The 15693-nt window shown below is 55.9% G+C and overlaps 1 protein-coding gene across 1 annotated transcript in view; it reads right to left on the bottom strand.

The window, feature by feature from the left end:
* The window catches only part of TM2D2 (TM2 domain containing 2), a 31780-nt gene extending 20409 nt beyond the window's left edge, over positions 1-11371 (bottom strand). The window contains exon 1 of the mRNA XM_073622350.1: positions 11097-11371. Coding sequence (XP_073478451.1) covers positions 11097-11275 — 179 coding nt within the window. The 5' untranslated portion in view covers positions 11276-11371. The remainder of the gene's footprint in view (positions 1-11096) is intronic.
* Positions 11372-15693: the final 4322 nt, after the last annotated feature.

Raw genomic sequence — 15693 nt, 5'->3', positions numbered from 1 at the left:
ACTCTTTCAATAAACTACCGTCACATCAAAAATGGGAATCAGAACTCTCTACGACCTTCTCAGAGAAGCAATGGCTGGAGGCGATTAAATCTAACAACTGCTTCACAAGATCCACAACACACTGGGAAACAGCTCAAAAACTTCTACTCAGATGGTATTATACCCCCTATATAACTGCAAAATTCTCTAAAAATAGCTCCAACCAGTGTTGGTGAGGTTGTGGCAAAGTAGGCACACTTCTTCACATGATATGGGATTGCCCCATTCTTTGGAGCTTTTGGAAAGCCGTATTCCGATTAATATCAAAAATTACAGGCTTCATTAGGAAAGGTAACGCAGAATTGGCCATACTAAGTATACATATAGACCAATACCCACCTTCTCTTAGACCAATGGTGTTACAGATTTTGATGGCAGCCAGATTAACAATCACTAGCAAATGGAAATCTATGAATTCACCAAATATCAGTGAAGTTATTAAAAAAGTAGATGAAGCTTATAAACATGAACAGATTATTGCAAATATGGATGGAAATACACCCCGTTTGTACAAAGAATGGGATCCTTGGATTTGAAAAAGGCAAATTACATGAAAAATCTGATTCCCTACCCTTTCTGTTAAAAAATGTTTTTCTTGTTTGGTAATCTAATATTTTTAAATACAAACCTTCCAGCTCAAACTAGTGCTTAGCAACACATCAATATGTTGAATATAAATATTCATCACATATCTACGCACAGGCTGTTTGTTATAGTTTTAAGAATTTATGAAGATATGTTAAATGATCTTTGTTCAAATGTAATACTATTTACGAAATACCTTGCACGGTATACTAATGTGAAATGTATATTGAAAATCTTAAAAAAAAAAAAAAAAAAAAATCGCTGATCGCAGCCATTACTAGTAAAAAAAAACAAACAAAAAAACGTGTCAATAAAAACGCCATAAAACTATCCCCTATTTTGTAGACGCTATAACTTTTGCACAAACCAATCAATAAAGGCTTATTGCAATTTCTTTTACCAAAAATATGTAGAACACGTATCGGCCTAAACTGAGGAAAAAGACATTTTTTTTTATATATTATTTGGGGATATTTATTATAGCAAAAAGTAAAAAATAACGCGTTTTTTTCAGATTTGTCGCAATTTTTTTGTTTATAGCGCAAAAAATAAAAAATGCAGAGGTGATCAAATACCATCAATAGAAAGCTCTATTTGTGGGAAAAAAAAAAAAAAAGGACATCAATTTTGTTTGGGTACAATGTCGCACAACAGCACAATTGTCAGTTAAGGCGACGCAGTGCCGAATCACAAAAAGTGCTCTGGTCAGGAAGGGGGTAAATCCTTCCGGGGCTGAAGTGGTTAAGGGAAACTGGCAGTGAAGCCTTGCGGCATGACAGCTGGTACCCTACTATGCATGCGCCGGCTGCAGGGAAAAGAGGGGCAGGGCGAACTGAGCTGGAATGGGAGCGGGTACCTATCAAAACCAAGTACCTGCTCCCCCTACCCCCCAAAGGGTGCCAAATGTGGCACCGGAGGGGGGGGGGTGGGGGGGGGGGGGCAGACAAGCTGAGCTTGTAACATCTAGGGGGCAATCAAAGGGTTAACTGTGTACTGCCTTTACTAGTAATTAGTCAATGTATTTTTTTTCTTGGTTTTTTTTTTTTGGGTACAGCACAAGTCAGTCAGCACTTCCTGGCCAATGATTTATGGCTGGGACCTGCTGATCGGCTTAGCGCATGACAGTAGAGCCCTGTGTTTACTAACAACACAGGGCTCTGCTCACGGAGCACAGAAGTGGCTGTTTATTACTCCCTGTTCCTTGTGCTGTACCAAATGACAGCACAGCACCCCCTTACCTGGAAATGCCGAATCACGCACACATGTACGTGATCCCGCACAGAGTGGCTGCACTGCTCCAGTACATTTACATGGGGCGGTTCACAAGCAGTTAAGCCCTTCCGCCCCCCCCCCCCCCCCCCAATGCCCATAAAGACTCCTGGGATGTATGACATCATTTTAGCCTAGGCCAGAAACCAGGAAGCAACTGAAGAAATGTAAAATAAATTAAATAATACATTTTACAAAAAAGTAAGTACAATATACCTTCCTATCTATTTATTAACTCTATCAGCTTAAGTCTTGAATACAGTCAATGCTGATTGCGAGAGTTTAATTCCACTTTAAGATCCTTGCAGGAGGCCGTCCTTTCCAACAAGGGGATCTGAACAGTTCCAGCTTGTGAGTGGAGGCAAACAGACCCATGTTAGGTCTATGAGCAGGTGGATGTTTACATCATTGGTGGACAATCTGTTTACATCCTTTACCTCCGATCCATCACCTTTTGTAAACATCTGCCTGTCCATAGGTTACCCTTGAGCTTTCAATCAGAGCGGCCTAAAAAAACGACAGGCAGATCTGATTGGACGGCTCGTGTGAAGGGCCCGTTCCAGTTTTTTTGTTGGTAGAGCAGCCACAGTCTGAGTAGAAAAGTCTATCTCCTGCCAGTATTCGGAACAGAAGGCCCCTTGATGATTGTGTGGTGGAAGCAGCAGTCTGACATGCCCCCCCTGCTGAGGGGAAGCTAGAGCTCTCCAATCACCATCACACTCCAACACACTTACATCGCAACAACAGACTACCACACGTTGCAGTGCTGCAAATGCGGCATGCATGATCTTTGGTCTGTTGTGTGGAATGGGCTGCACTAAGGTGACGCACAAAACAACTCTAAGGATCGGTTTACACTGGGATCACGCACATTTCAGTGGGCTGCAAAACACACTGGACTGCTGAAAAAGTAGTATATGCACGACTTATAAAAACGCAGAACACCAAACTGCACGGTACCTTGTGATCTGGTGTCCGCCAATGCACGGCTTTTGGAGTGCCATAACAATATACACCCACCGACCACTTTATTAGGAACACCTGTTCAATTGCTTTATAACACAAATTGCTAATCAGCCAATCACATGACAGCAACTCAATGCATTTAAGAATCTAGACATGGTGAAGATGGCTTGCTGAAGTTCAAACCGAGCATCAGTATGGGGAAGAAAGGGGATTTAAAGGAGTTTTAGAGGCAGAAGGTTTTTTTTTACCTTCATGCAGTCTATGCATGAAGATAAAAAACCTTGTGTGTAGCAGCCCCCCCAGAACCCCCGTCTCTCTCCAGCAATGTCCACGAATGTCTAAGCCGTCCGAGACACTCCTGATTGGCTGAGACACAGCAGCGGAGCGATTGGCTCCCATGGATGTCAATCAAAGTCAGTCAGTCAGGGGACAGAGTGAACAGAGGGGTCGGGGCTCCATGTCTGAATGGACACACAGAGCTATGACTCGGCTCCAGTTCCCCTCATAGGAAGCTGCTGACTGTGGGGGCCCTGGATAGAGGGAGGGGCCAGGAGCAGCAAAGAGGGACCCCAGAAGAGGAGGATCCGGGCTGCTCTGTGCAAAACCAACTGCACAGGAGGAGGTAAAGTATAACAACATGTTTGTTATTTAACAACACACACAAGACTTCACAAATCACTTTAAGTGACATGGCTATTGGTGCCAGGCGGGCTGGTCTGTGTATTTTCAAAACTGCTGATCTACTGGGATTTTCACACACAACCATCTCTAGGGTTTACAGAGCATGGTCCAAAAAAGAGAAAATGCCTTGTTGATCTCAGAGGTCAGAGGAGAATGGGCAGACTGGTTTGAGATGATAGAAATGCAACAGTAACTCAAATAACCACTTGTTACAACCAAGGTATGCAGAATACCATCTCTGAATGCACAACACATCAAACGTTAAAGCAGATGGGCTACAGCAGCAGAAGACCACACCGGGTGCCACTCCTGTCAGATAAGAACAGGAAACTGGGGCTACAATTCACACAGGCTCACCAAAATTGGACAATAGAAGATTGGAAAATATGTTGCCTGGTCTGATGAGTCTCAATTCCAGCTGAGCATTCAGATGGTGGGGTCAGAATTTGGTGTAAACAACATGAAATCATGGATCCATCCTGCCTTGTATCAACAGTCCAGGCTGGTGGTGTAATGGTGGGGGGGAGATTTTCTTGGCACACTTTGGGCTCCTTAGTACCAATTAAGCATTGTCAAAACACCACGGCCTACCTGAGTATTGTTGCTGACCATGTCCATCCCTTTATGACTACAGTGTAAATATCTTCTGATGGCTCCTTCCAGCAGGATACTGCACCATGTCACAAACCTCAAATCATCTCACCACTGGTTTCTTGAACATGACAATGAGGTCCCTGTACTCCAATGGCCTCCACAGTCACCAGATCTCAATCCAATAGAGCACCTCTGGGATGTGGTGGAACGGGAGATTCGCATCATGGATGTGCAGCCGACAAATCTGGCGCAACTGTGTGATGTTATCATGTCAATATGGACCAAAATCTCTGAGGAATGTTTCCAACACCTTGTTCAATCTATGCCACGAAGACTAAGACAGTTCTGAAGGAAAAAGGGGGTCCAACCCGGTACTAGCAAGGTGTACCTAACAAAGTGGCCGGTGAGTGTAGTTGCACCCACATGCAGATGGCAAGGGCAGTGGGTTCACCTGCGGCGCGGGAACAATCATGAAGGGCGTTTTTCTAGCACCACATTCTGCTGTGAACTAGCTCTAAAGCCTCGTACAAACGGTACAATTGTTGGCCAACCGAGCGTCTGATTTTTGTCAAAAGGGCGTGTGCCTGGATCTTGTCTTGCATACTAACGGTACACAATTGTCGGCCAACAAACACGAACGTAGCAACGTACTACAAGGAATTTGAGCTCTTGAGCGCCACCCTTTGGGCCCCTTCTGCCAATTTTGTGTTTGGTGAGCATTGATTCCGAGCATGCGTGTTTGTACTTTCCACTTTTGTGTGACGGATTTGTGTACTGACCATAGGAAAAATCTGACAGCCTACGAACGGTCAGATTTTAGGACAACAGTCTGTCAGACAATCCCTTGCCAACAATCGTACCGAGTGTACGAGGCTTTAGGCTGCATTTACACCTAGGACTTCTGGAGAATGCACTTGGTTCAAAGACAAAAAAAATATATATATGTGAGCTTCTTTGGCGCATTTGTCATACATAGGAAGGCCGATTCAAGAGAAGGGGCTTTCCAAAGTAAAAAATGTGTTGAGTCACACAGGTGTGAATGAGGCCTAAGGGGCCACACACACCGCACGGTAAAATAACGTTATAAAATCGCCAGTAGCTTTGCAGTGAGTCTTTAACGTTTAACGTTTTTGCAACAGCATTTATTAGCGTTGTCTGAAAATTTTTAATTTTAACATTTTTTTTTTTCCAATGGATCAAACACATTAAAAAACGCTGGTGAGCCACGTTTTTGAGCGTTTATCGACGTTTGGCGTTTTTTGTGGTCAGAAAAACGACTTCTGAACGTGATTTTATGGCGTTAAGAAAACAGCTCATAAACTCCACTGCTGATAAACATCCAAAAACGTCCATGTGTGCATGGATACATAGGATAACATAGAGGGGAGTTTATGGGCTGTTAAAAAAAAAAAAAAAAAAAAAAAAAGCCCAAAAACGGCTACTTTCACACTGAGGCGCTTTACAGGCGTTTTAGCGCTAAAAATAGCGCCTGTAAAGCGCCTCTCCTGTCACTCCAGTGTGAAAGCCTGAGGGCGGTGTGCTTGCGCGACATTAAAAAAAGTGCTGAAAGCCGCATCTATGCGACGCTTTAGGAGAGTTATATAGCCCGCTCCTAAAGCGCCCCTTCCCATTGAAATCAATGGGCAGCGCTGCTGAAGCACCTCGGCAGCGGCACTTTGCAGGCGCTTTTAACCCATAGAACTTTACTGCCGACGCGCCCCCCGCCCCAGTGTGAAAGTGCACCACTGCAATGCGCCCTGATGTGAATGAGCCCCTATACTTCATCCCATCCAACGCTGGTCCTATGTAAAGCCCTCTCTGACCAATCAGAGGGAGGTGACCCAGTACTGGCAGAAAGGAGGTCAGGAGCACACACTGCCCTCACATAGCGTTGTCACCCCTCAGGAGCACACACTGCCCTCACATAGCGTTGTCACCCCTCAGGAGCACACACCGTTCCCCCCCCACACAGCATTGTCACCCCTCAGGAGCACACACCGTCCCCCCCACATAGCGTTGTCACCCCTCAGGAGCACACACCGTCCCCCCCACACAGCGTTGTCACCCCTCAGGAGCACACACCGTCCCCCCCACACAGCGTTGTCACCCCTCAGGAGCACACACCGTCCCCCCCACACAGCGTTGTCACCCCTCAGGAGCACACACCGTCCCCCCCCACACAGCGTTGTCACCCCTCAGGAGCACACACTGCCCTCACACAGCGTTGTCACCCCTCAGGAGCACACACCGTCCCCCCCCACACACAGCGTTTTCACCCCTCAGGAGCACACACCGTCCCCCCCACACAGCGTTGTCACCCCTCAGGAGCACACACTGCCCTCACACAGCGTTGTCACCCCTCAGGAGCACACACTGCCCTCACACAGCGTTGTCACCCCTCAGGAGCACACACCGTCCCCCCCCACACACAGCGTTGTCACCCCTCAGGAGCACACACCGTCCCCCCCACACAGCGTTGTCACCCCTCAGGAGCACACACCGTCCCCCCCACACAGCGTTGTCACCCCTCAGGAGCACACACCGCCCCCCCCACACAGCGTTGTCACCCCTCAGGAGCACACACTGCCCTCACACAGCGTTGTCACCCCTCAGGAGCACACACTGCCCTCACATAGCGTTGTCACCCCTCAGGAGCACACACCGTCCCCCCCACACAGCATTGTCACCCCTCAGGAGCACACACCGTCCCCCCCACATAGCGTTGTCACCCCTCAGGAGCACACACCGTCCCCCCCACACAGCGTTGTCACCCCTCAGGAGCACACACCGTCCCCCCCACACAGCATTGTCACCCCTCAGGAGCACACACCGTCCCCCCCACACAGCGTTGTCACCCCTCAGGAGCACACACCGTCCCCCCCACACAGCGTTGTCACCCCTCAGGAGCACACACCGCCCCCCCCACACAGCGTTGTCACCCCTCAGGAGCACACACCGCCCCCCCCACACAGCGTTGTCACCCCTCAGGAGCACACACTGCCCTCACACAGCGTTGTCACCCCTCAGGAGCACACACCGTCCCCCCCCCCCCCACACACAGCGTTGTCACCCCTCAGGAGCACACACCGTCCCCCCCACACAGCGTTGTCACCCCTCAGGAGCACACACCGTCCCCCCCACACAGCGTTGTCACCCCTCAGGAGCACACACCGTCCCCCCCACACAGCGTTGTCACCCCTCAGGAGCACACACCGTCCCCCCCACACAGCGTTGTCACCCCTCAGGAGCACACACCGCCCCCCCCCACACAGCGTTGTCACCCCTCAGGAGCACACACCGCCCCCCCCCACACAGCGTTGTCACCCCTCAGGAGCACACACCGTCCCCCCCACACAGCGTTGTCACCCCTCAGGAGCACACACCGTCCCCCCCACACAGCGTTGTCACCCCTCAGGAGCACACACCGTCCCCCCCACACAGCGTTGTCACCCCTCAGGAGCACACACCGCCCCCCCCACACAGCGTTGTCACCCCTCAGGAGCACACACCGCCCCCCCCACACAGCGTTGTCACCCCTCAGGAGCACACACCGCCCCCCCCACACAGCGTTGTCACCCCTCAGGAGCACACACCGTCCCCCCCACACAGCGTTGTCACCCCTCAGGAGCACACACCGTCCCCCCCACACAGCGTTGTCACCCCTCAGGAGCACACACTGCCTTCACACAGCGTTGTCACCCCTCAGGAGCACACACCCCCCCACACACAGCGTTGTCACCCCTCAGGAGCACACACCATCCCCCCACACAGCGTTGTCACCCCTCAGGAGCACACACCATCCCCCCACACAGCGTTGTCACCCCTCAGGAGCACACACCGTCCCCCCCACACAGCGTTGTCACCCCTCAGGACCACACACTGTCCCCCCCACAGTGTTGTCACCCCTCAGGAGCACACCCCCCCCCCCCACAGCGTTGTCACCCCTCAGGAGCAAACACCGTCCCCCCCACACAGGGTCGTCACCCCTCAGGAGCACACACCGTCCCCCCCACACAGCGTTGTCACCCCTCAGGAGCACACACCGTCCCCCCCACACAGCGTTGTCACCCCTCAGGAGCACACACCGTCCCCCCCACACAGCGTTGTCACCCCTCAGGACCACACACTGTCCCCCCCACAGTGTTGTCACCCCTCAGGAGCACACCCCCCCCCACAGCGTTGTCACCCCTCAGGAGCAAACACCGTCCCCCCCACACAGCGTTGTCACCCCTCAGGAGCACACACCGTCCCCCCCACACAGCGTTGTCACCCCTCAGGAGCACACACCGTCCCCCCCCCACACAGCGTTGTCACCCCTCAGGAGCACACACCGTCCCCCCCACACAGCGTTGTCACCCCTCAGGAGCACACACCGCCCCCCCCACACAGCGTTGTCACCCCTCAGGAGCACACACTGCCCTCACACAGCGTTGTCACCCCTCAGGAGCACACACCGTCCCCCCCCACACACAGCGTTGTCACCCCTCAGGAGCACACACCGTCCCCCCAACACAGCGTTGTCACCCCTCAGGAGCACACACCGTCCCCCCCACACAGCGTTGTCACCCCTCAGGAGCACACACCGCCCCCCCCACACAGCGTTGTCACCCCTCAGGAGCACACACTGCCCTCACACAGCGTTGTCACCCCTCAGGAGCACACACCGTCCCCCCCACACACAGCGTTGTTACCCCTCAGGAGCACACACCGTCCCCCCCACACAGCGTTGTCACCCCTCAGGAGCACACACCGTCCCCCCCACACAGCGTTGTCACCCCTCAGGAGCACACACCGTCCCCCCCACACAGCGTTGTCACCCCTCAGGAGCACACACCGTCCCCCCCACACAGCGTTGTCACCCCTCAGGAGCACACACCGTCCCCCCCACACAGCGTTGTCACCCCTCAGGAGCACACACCGCCCCCCCCACACAGCGTTGTCACCCCTCAGGAGCACACACCGTCCCCCCCACACAGCGTTGTCACCCCTCAGGAGCACACACCGTCCCCCCCCACACAGCGTTGTCACCCCTCAGGAGCACACACTGCCTTCACACAGCGTTGTCACCCCTCAGGAGCACACACTGCCTTCACACAGCGTTGTCACCCCTCAGGAGCACACACCCCCCCACACACAGCGTTGTCACCCCTCAGGAGCACACACCCCCCACACACAGCGTTGTCACCCCTCAGGAGCACACACCCCCCCACACACAGCGTTGTCACCCCTCAGGAGCACACACCATCCCCCCACACAGCGTTGTCACCCCTCAGGAGCACACACCATCCCCCCACACAGCGTTGTCACCCCTCAGGAGCACACACCGTCCCCCCCACACAGCGTTGTCACCCCTCAGGACCACACACTGTCCCCCCCACAGTGTTGTCACCCCTCAGGAGCACACCCCCCCCCCCCCCACAGCGTTGTCACCCCTCAGGAGCAAACACCGTCCCCCCCACACAGGGTCGTCACCCCTCAGGAGCACACACCGTCCCCCCCACACAGGGTCGTCACCCCTCAGGAGCACACACCGTCCCCCCCACACAGGGTCGTCGCCCCTCAGGAGCACACACCGTCCCCCCCACACACAGGGTCGTCACCCCTCAGGAGCACACACCACCCCCCCACACAGCATCGTCACCCCTCAGGAGCACACACCGCCCCTCCACAGTGTTGTCACCCCTCAGGAGCACACACCGTCCCCCCCACACAGCGTTGTCACCCCTCAGGAGCACACACCGTCCCCCCCCCACAGCGTTGTCACCCCTCAGAAGCACACGCCGCCCCCCCACACAGCGTTGTCACCCCTCAGGAGCACACACCGTCCCCCCCACACACAGTGTTGTCACCCCTCAGGAGCACACACGACCCCCCCCCCGCCCACACACACACAGCGTTGTCACCCCTCAGGAGCACACACCGTCCCCCCCCCACACAGTGTTGTCACCCCTCAGGAGCACACACGACCCCCCCCCCGCCCACACACACACAGCGTTGTCACCCCTCAGGAGCACACACCGTCCCCCCCACACACAGTGTTGTCACCCCTCAGGAGCACACACGACCCCCCCCCCCCACACAGCGTCGTCACCCCTCAGGAGCACACACCGTCCCCCCCACACACAGTGTTGTCACCCCTCAGGAGCACACACGACCCCCCCCCCCCCCACACAGCGTCGTCACCCCTCAGGAGCACACACCGCCCCTCCACAGTGTTGTCACCCCTCAGGAGCACACATGACCCCCCCCCCCCACACACACACAGCGTTGTCACCCCTCAGGAGCACACACCGCCCCTCCACAGTGTTGTCACCCCTCAGGAGCACACACGTCCCCCCCCCCCCCCACAGCGTTGTCACCCCTCAGGAGCACACCCCCCCCCACCAGTGCAGTCACCCCTCAGGAGCACACACCGCCCCTCCACAGTGTTGTCACCCCTCAGGAGCACACACCGTCCCCCCCCCACACAGCGTTGTCACCCCTCAGGAGCACACACCGTCCCCCCCCACACAGCGTTGTCACCCCTCAGGAGCACACACCGTCCCCCCCCACACAGCGTTGTCACCCCTCAGGAGCACACACCGTCCCCCCCCACACAGCGTTGTCACCCCTCAGGAGCACACACCGTCCCCCCCCACACAGCGTTGTCACCCCTCAGGAGCACACACCGTCCCCCCCCACACAGCGTTGTCACCCCTCAGGAGCACACACCGTCCCCCCCCACACAGCGTTGTCACCCCTCAGGAGCACACACCGCCCCCCCCACACAGCGTTGTCACCCCTCAGGAGCACACACCGTCCCCCCCCACAGCGTCGTCACCCCTCAGGAGCACACACCGTCCCCCCCCCCCACAGCGTTGTCACCCCTCAGGAGCACACACCGCCCCCCCCCCCACAGCGTTGTCACCCCTCAGGAGCACACACCGCCCCCCCCCCACAGCGTTGTCACCCCGGATACTCACAAGTACTCGCAGAAGATGAGGGGCCCCTGGGGGTCTCTGAGCTCCGGTACAGGGGCGGTGCTGGGCTCTGCGGAGGGGGCAGGGCTGGTCTGGTTCTGGGAGGCGATGAGAGAGAAGGTGAGAAGCAGGCCCTGTCCTCCCAGTAATATGTAAGTCATCGGTGGCACCGGCCACCCCATCTTCCTGCCGCAGCACTTTCCACCTGCACTGCGCGGCTTCTTCCGCCAGGATTTCACCCAGCCAATCACAGCGCAGCAAATTACGTTCCTCCTGCGATCTTCCGCAATCGCACGCAAGCCCTTGTTTCCGTGAATGTTGTAGTCTCCGCTATCGGAGCCATTTTGGCTGCATCGAATGTATTTGCAACAATGCAATTTTGGTCTCCGCGAAAATGGCCGCACTCAGTACAACAAAGAACCACACTCAAATTTCTATTAGATCTCTTATGGGTTTTCACAACAAATTGTAGCAATCCTCTTATCAGCCAATAGAGTGTGATGTGCAGTTATAAACAACATTAAATTCTCATAGCTGTTTGTGGTTACGTTTTTTAAAATGTTATTTTAATGACATACATGGTGGGAATAGAATTATAGTATATAGAATCCTTTTCTATGTCTCTATCATTTTATTGTCGCTAAATTTACCTTCAATCTGTCTAGTGACAGAAATCGGGAAACATTATAATGTTGTGGGGGATGATTTCAGGAGTCACGGCGTGATTTAACTACTTGACCTCTGGAAGATTTACCCCCTTCATGACCAGGCCATTGTTTGCGATACGGCAACTGCGTTACTTTAGACGACAATTGCGTGGTCGTGCGATGCTGTACTCGAATAAAATGTATGTCCTATTTCCCCAAAATAGAGCTTTCTTTTGGTGGTATTTGATGACCTCTGAGGATTTTATATTTGCGCTATAAACAAAGAATGACCAACAATTTTGAAAAAAAACTAACTATTTTTTACTTTCTGCTATAAAACATACCCAATAAAAAATCTAACTTCTTCATCAGTTTAGACCAATATGTATTCTGCTACATATTTTTGGTAAAAAAAAAAATCCCAATAAGCGTATATTAATTGGTTTGCACAAAAGTTATAGTGTCTACAAACTACGGGTATTTTTTATTCATTTTTTTTATTAGTAATTTATTAGTAATGAGCTACTTAAGCACTCCTAGCAGTATTATTGTGCAGGCTGCTGGATTCTATAGAAATCTTCATTGCAAGGCAGCCCGGTTCTCTTCCTGCTACTGAACCTACTGTTGGGGTTAACAGCTTCATGTTTCCAGTTTCCTTCATGTTTTGCTGCACTAAGGATGATCCAGAAGCGGACACTGCCCCCTCCTTCCTCCTCCTCCATTGTTCTTTCCATTGAGTTGTCCCACCCTTTGCAGCTATAACAGCTTCAACTCTTCTGGGAAGGCTGTCCACAAGGTTTAGGAGTGCATAGCTGCCAACTGTCCCGGATTTCCCGGGACATTCCCGGGACTTGGACTTCATTCCCGGATTTGTGGTGTCCCGGGAAATGTCCCGAAAAATCCGGTTCCCGTTTTTGAATCCGCCGCCGCCGCCGCTAGAGGTCGGCGGCCGGCAGAGACATTGTCTCCCCCGGCCGCCATTTTGTGGAAGTTCAGGAAGACGGCTGGGGGGGGGCTAGACGAAGCTTCTGCGTCGCCGCCCACCCCCTGCCCCGCTCCGCCTCGGCCCGCCCCGCTCCGCCTCGCCCCGCTCCGCCTCGGCCCGCCTCGCCCCGCTCCGCCTCGGCCCGCCCCGCTCCGCCTCGCCCCGCTCCGCTTCGGCCCGCCTACCCACCGCCCCGCTGCCAGTCTGATATGGAAAGGGGCGGGGGTTCTAGGTGGGGGGGAGCGCGCGCACCGCTGTGGGACACCTGAGGTGAGTGGGGGGGGCACTGGGGACACCTGATGTGAGGGGGGGGCACTGGGGACACCTGATGTGAGGGGGGGCACTGGGGACACCTGATGTGAGTGGGGGGGCACTGGGGACACCTGATGTGAGTGGGGGGGGCACTGGGGACACCTGATGTGAGGGGGGGCACTGGGGACACCTGATGTGAGTGGGGGGGGCACTGGGGACAACTGATGTGAGGGGGGGGCACTGGGGACACCTGATGTGAGTGGGGGGGGGCACTGGGGACACCTGATGTGAGGGGGGGGCACTGGGGACACCTGATGTGAGTGGGGGGGGCACTGGGGACACCTGATGTGAGTGGGGGGGGGCACTGGGGACACCTGATGTGAGTGGGGGGGCACTGGGGACACCTGATGTGAGGGGGGGCACTGGGGACACCTGATGTGAGTGGGGGGGCACTGGGGACACCTGATGTGAGGGGGGGGCACTGGGGACACCTGATGTGAGGGGGGGGCACTGGGGACACCTGATGTGAGTGGGGGGGGGGCACTGGGGACACCTGATGTGAGGGGGGGCACTGGGGACACCTGATGTGAGTGGGGGGGGGGGCACTGGGGACACCTGATGTGAGTGGGGGAGCACTGGGGGACACCTGATGTGAGTGGGGGGGGCACTGGGGACACCTGATGTGAGGGGGGGGGCACTGGGGACACCTGATGTGAGTGGGGGGGGCACTGGGGACACCTGATGTGAGTGGGGGGGCACTGGGGACTCCTGATGTGAGTGGGGGGGGGCACTGGGGACACCTGATGTGAGGGGGGGGCACTGGGGACACCTGATGTGAGTGGGGGGCACTGGGGACTCCTGATGTGAGTGGGGGGGGGCACTGGGGACACCTGATGTGAGAGGGGGGGGCACTGGGGACACCTGATGTGAGGGGGGGGCACTGGGACACCTGATGTGAGGGGGGGGCACTGGGGACACCTGATGTGGGGGGAGGCACTGGGGACACCTGATGTGAGGGGGGGCACTGGGGACTCCTAATGTGAGGGGGAGCTCCGCCGGGGACACCTGATGTGAGGGGGGGGCTCCGCCGGGGACACCTGATTGTGAGGGGGGGCTCCGCTGGGGACTCCTGATTGTGAGGGGGGCACTGGGGACACCTGATGTAAGGGGGGGCTCCGCCGGGGACTCCTGATGTGAGGGGGGGCTCCGCCGGGGACTCCTGATGTGAGGGGGCCTCCGCCGGGGACTCCTGATGTGAGGGGGCCTCCGCCGGGGACTCCTGATGTGACGGAGGGTTCCACCGGGGACTCCTGATGTGAGGGGGGGCTCCGCCGGGGACACCTGATGTGAGGGGGAGCTCCGCCGGGGACTCCTGATGTGAGGGGGGGCTCCGCCGGGGACTCCTGATGTCAGGGGGGGGCTCCGCCGTGGACACCTGATGTGAGGGGGAGCTCCACCGGGGACTCCTGATGTGAGGGGGGGCTCCGCCGGGGACACCTGATGTGAGGGGGAGCTCCGCTGGGGACTCCTGATGTGAGGGGGGGCTCCGCCGGGGACTCCTGATGTGAGGGGGGCTCCGCCGGGGGACTCCTGATGTGAGGGGGGGGCTCCGCCGGGGACACCTGATTGTGAGGGGGGGCTCCGCCGGGGACTCCTGATTGTGAGGGGGGGCTCCGCCGGGGACTCCTGATCGTGAGGGGGGCACTGGGGACACCTGATGTAAGGGGGGGCTCCGCCGGGGACTCCTGATGTGAGGGGGGGCTCCGCCGGGGACTCCTGATGTGAGGGGGGGCTCCGCCGGGGACTCCTGATGTGAGGGGGGGCTCCGCCGGGGACTCCTGATGTGAGGGGGGGCTCCTCCGGGGACTCCTGATGTGAGGGGGGGCTCCGCCGGGGACTCCTGATGTGAGGGGGGGCTCCGCCGGGGACTCCTGATGTGAGGGGGGCTCCACCGGGGACTCCTGATGTGAGGGGGGGCTCCACCGGGGACTCCTGATGTGAGGGGGGGCTCCGCCGGGGACACCTGATGTGAGGGGGAGCTCCACCGGGGACTCCTGATGTGAGGGGGGCTCCCCTGGGGACTCCTGATGTGAGGGGGGGCTCCGCCGGGGACTCCTGATGTGAGCGGGGGGCTCCGCCGGGGACACCTGATGTGAGGGGGAGCTCCGCCGGGGACTCCTGATGTGAGGGGGGGCTCTGCCGGGGACACCTGATGTGAGGGGGAGCTCCGCCTGGGACTCCTGATGTGAGGGGGGGCTTTGCCGGGGACTCCTGATGTGAGGGGGGGGCTCTGCCGGGGACACCTGATGTGAGGGGGAGCTCCGCCTGGGACTCCTGATGTGAGGGGGGGCTTTGCCGGGGACTCCTGGTGTGAGGGGGGGCTCCGCTGGGGACATCTGATGCAAGGACGGACTCTGCTCGGACATCTGAAGCAAGGACGGACGGCTGGTGGCAGGCGACGTGGCTAGTGACACGCTCAGGGATCCCACTGATTCTGCATTATGGTGAGTTGAATGATTTCATTTTATATTACAATCTAATAATAGAAATAATGCGCTTCAATCATCCTGACACCATAACAACCATGGTGCCGGGATGATTGAAGTGCTAACACCAGGTGTTTGGAGTATCTTTATCTGCTGATAAACTTTCTAGAATACACATATTTCTATTGTGTAGGATCTAGGGCTGCTGTCCCGTCATTTCCCTCTCTCTC

This window comes from Aquarana catesbeiana, linkage group LG03, assembly GCF_042186555.1.
Source record: "Aquarana catesbeiana isolate 2022-GZ linkage group LG03, ASM4218655v1, whole genome shotgun sequence".
NCBI classification, from domain to species: Eukaryota; Metazoa; Chordata; class Amphibia; order Anura; family Ranidae; genus Aquarana; species Aquarana catesbeiana.
This window is presented reverse-complemented; position numbering and strand designations above follow the sequence as displayed.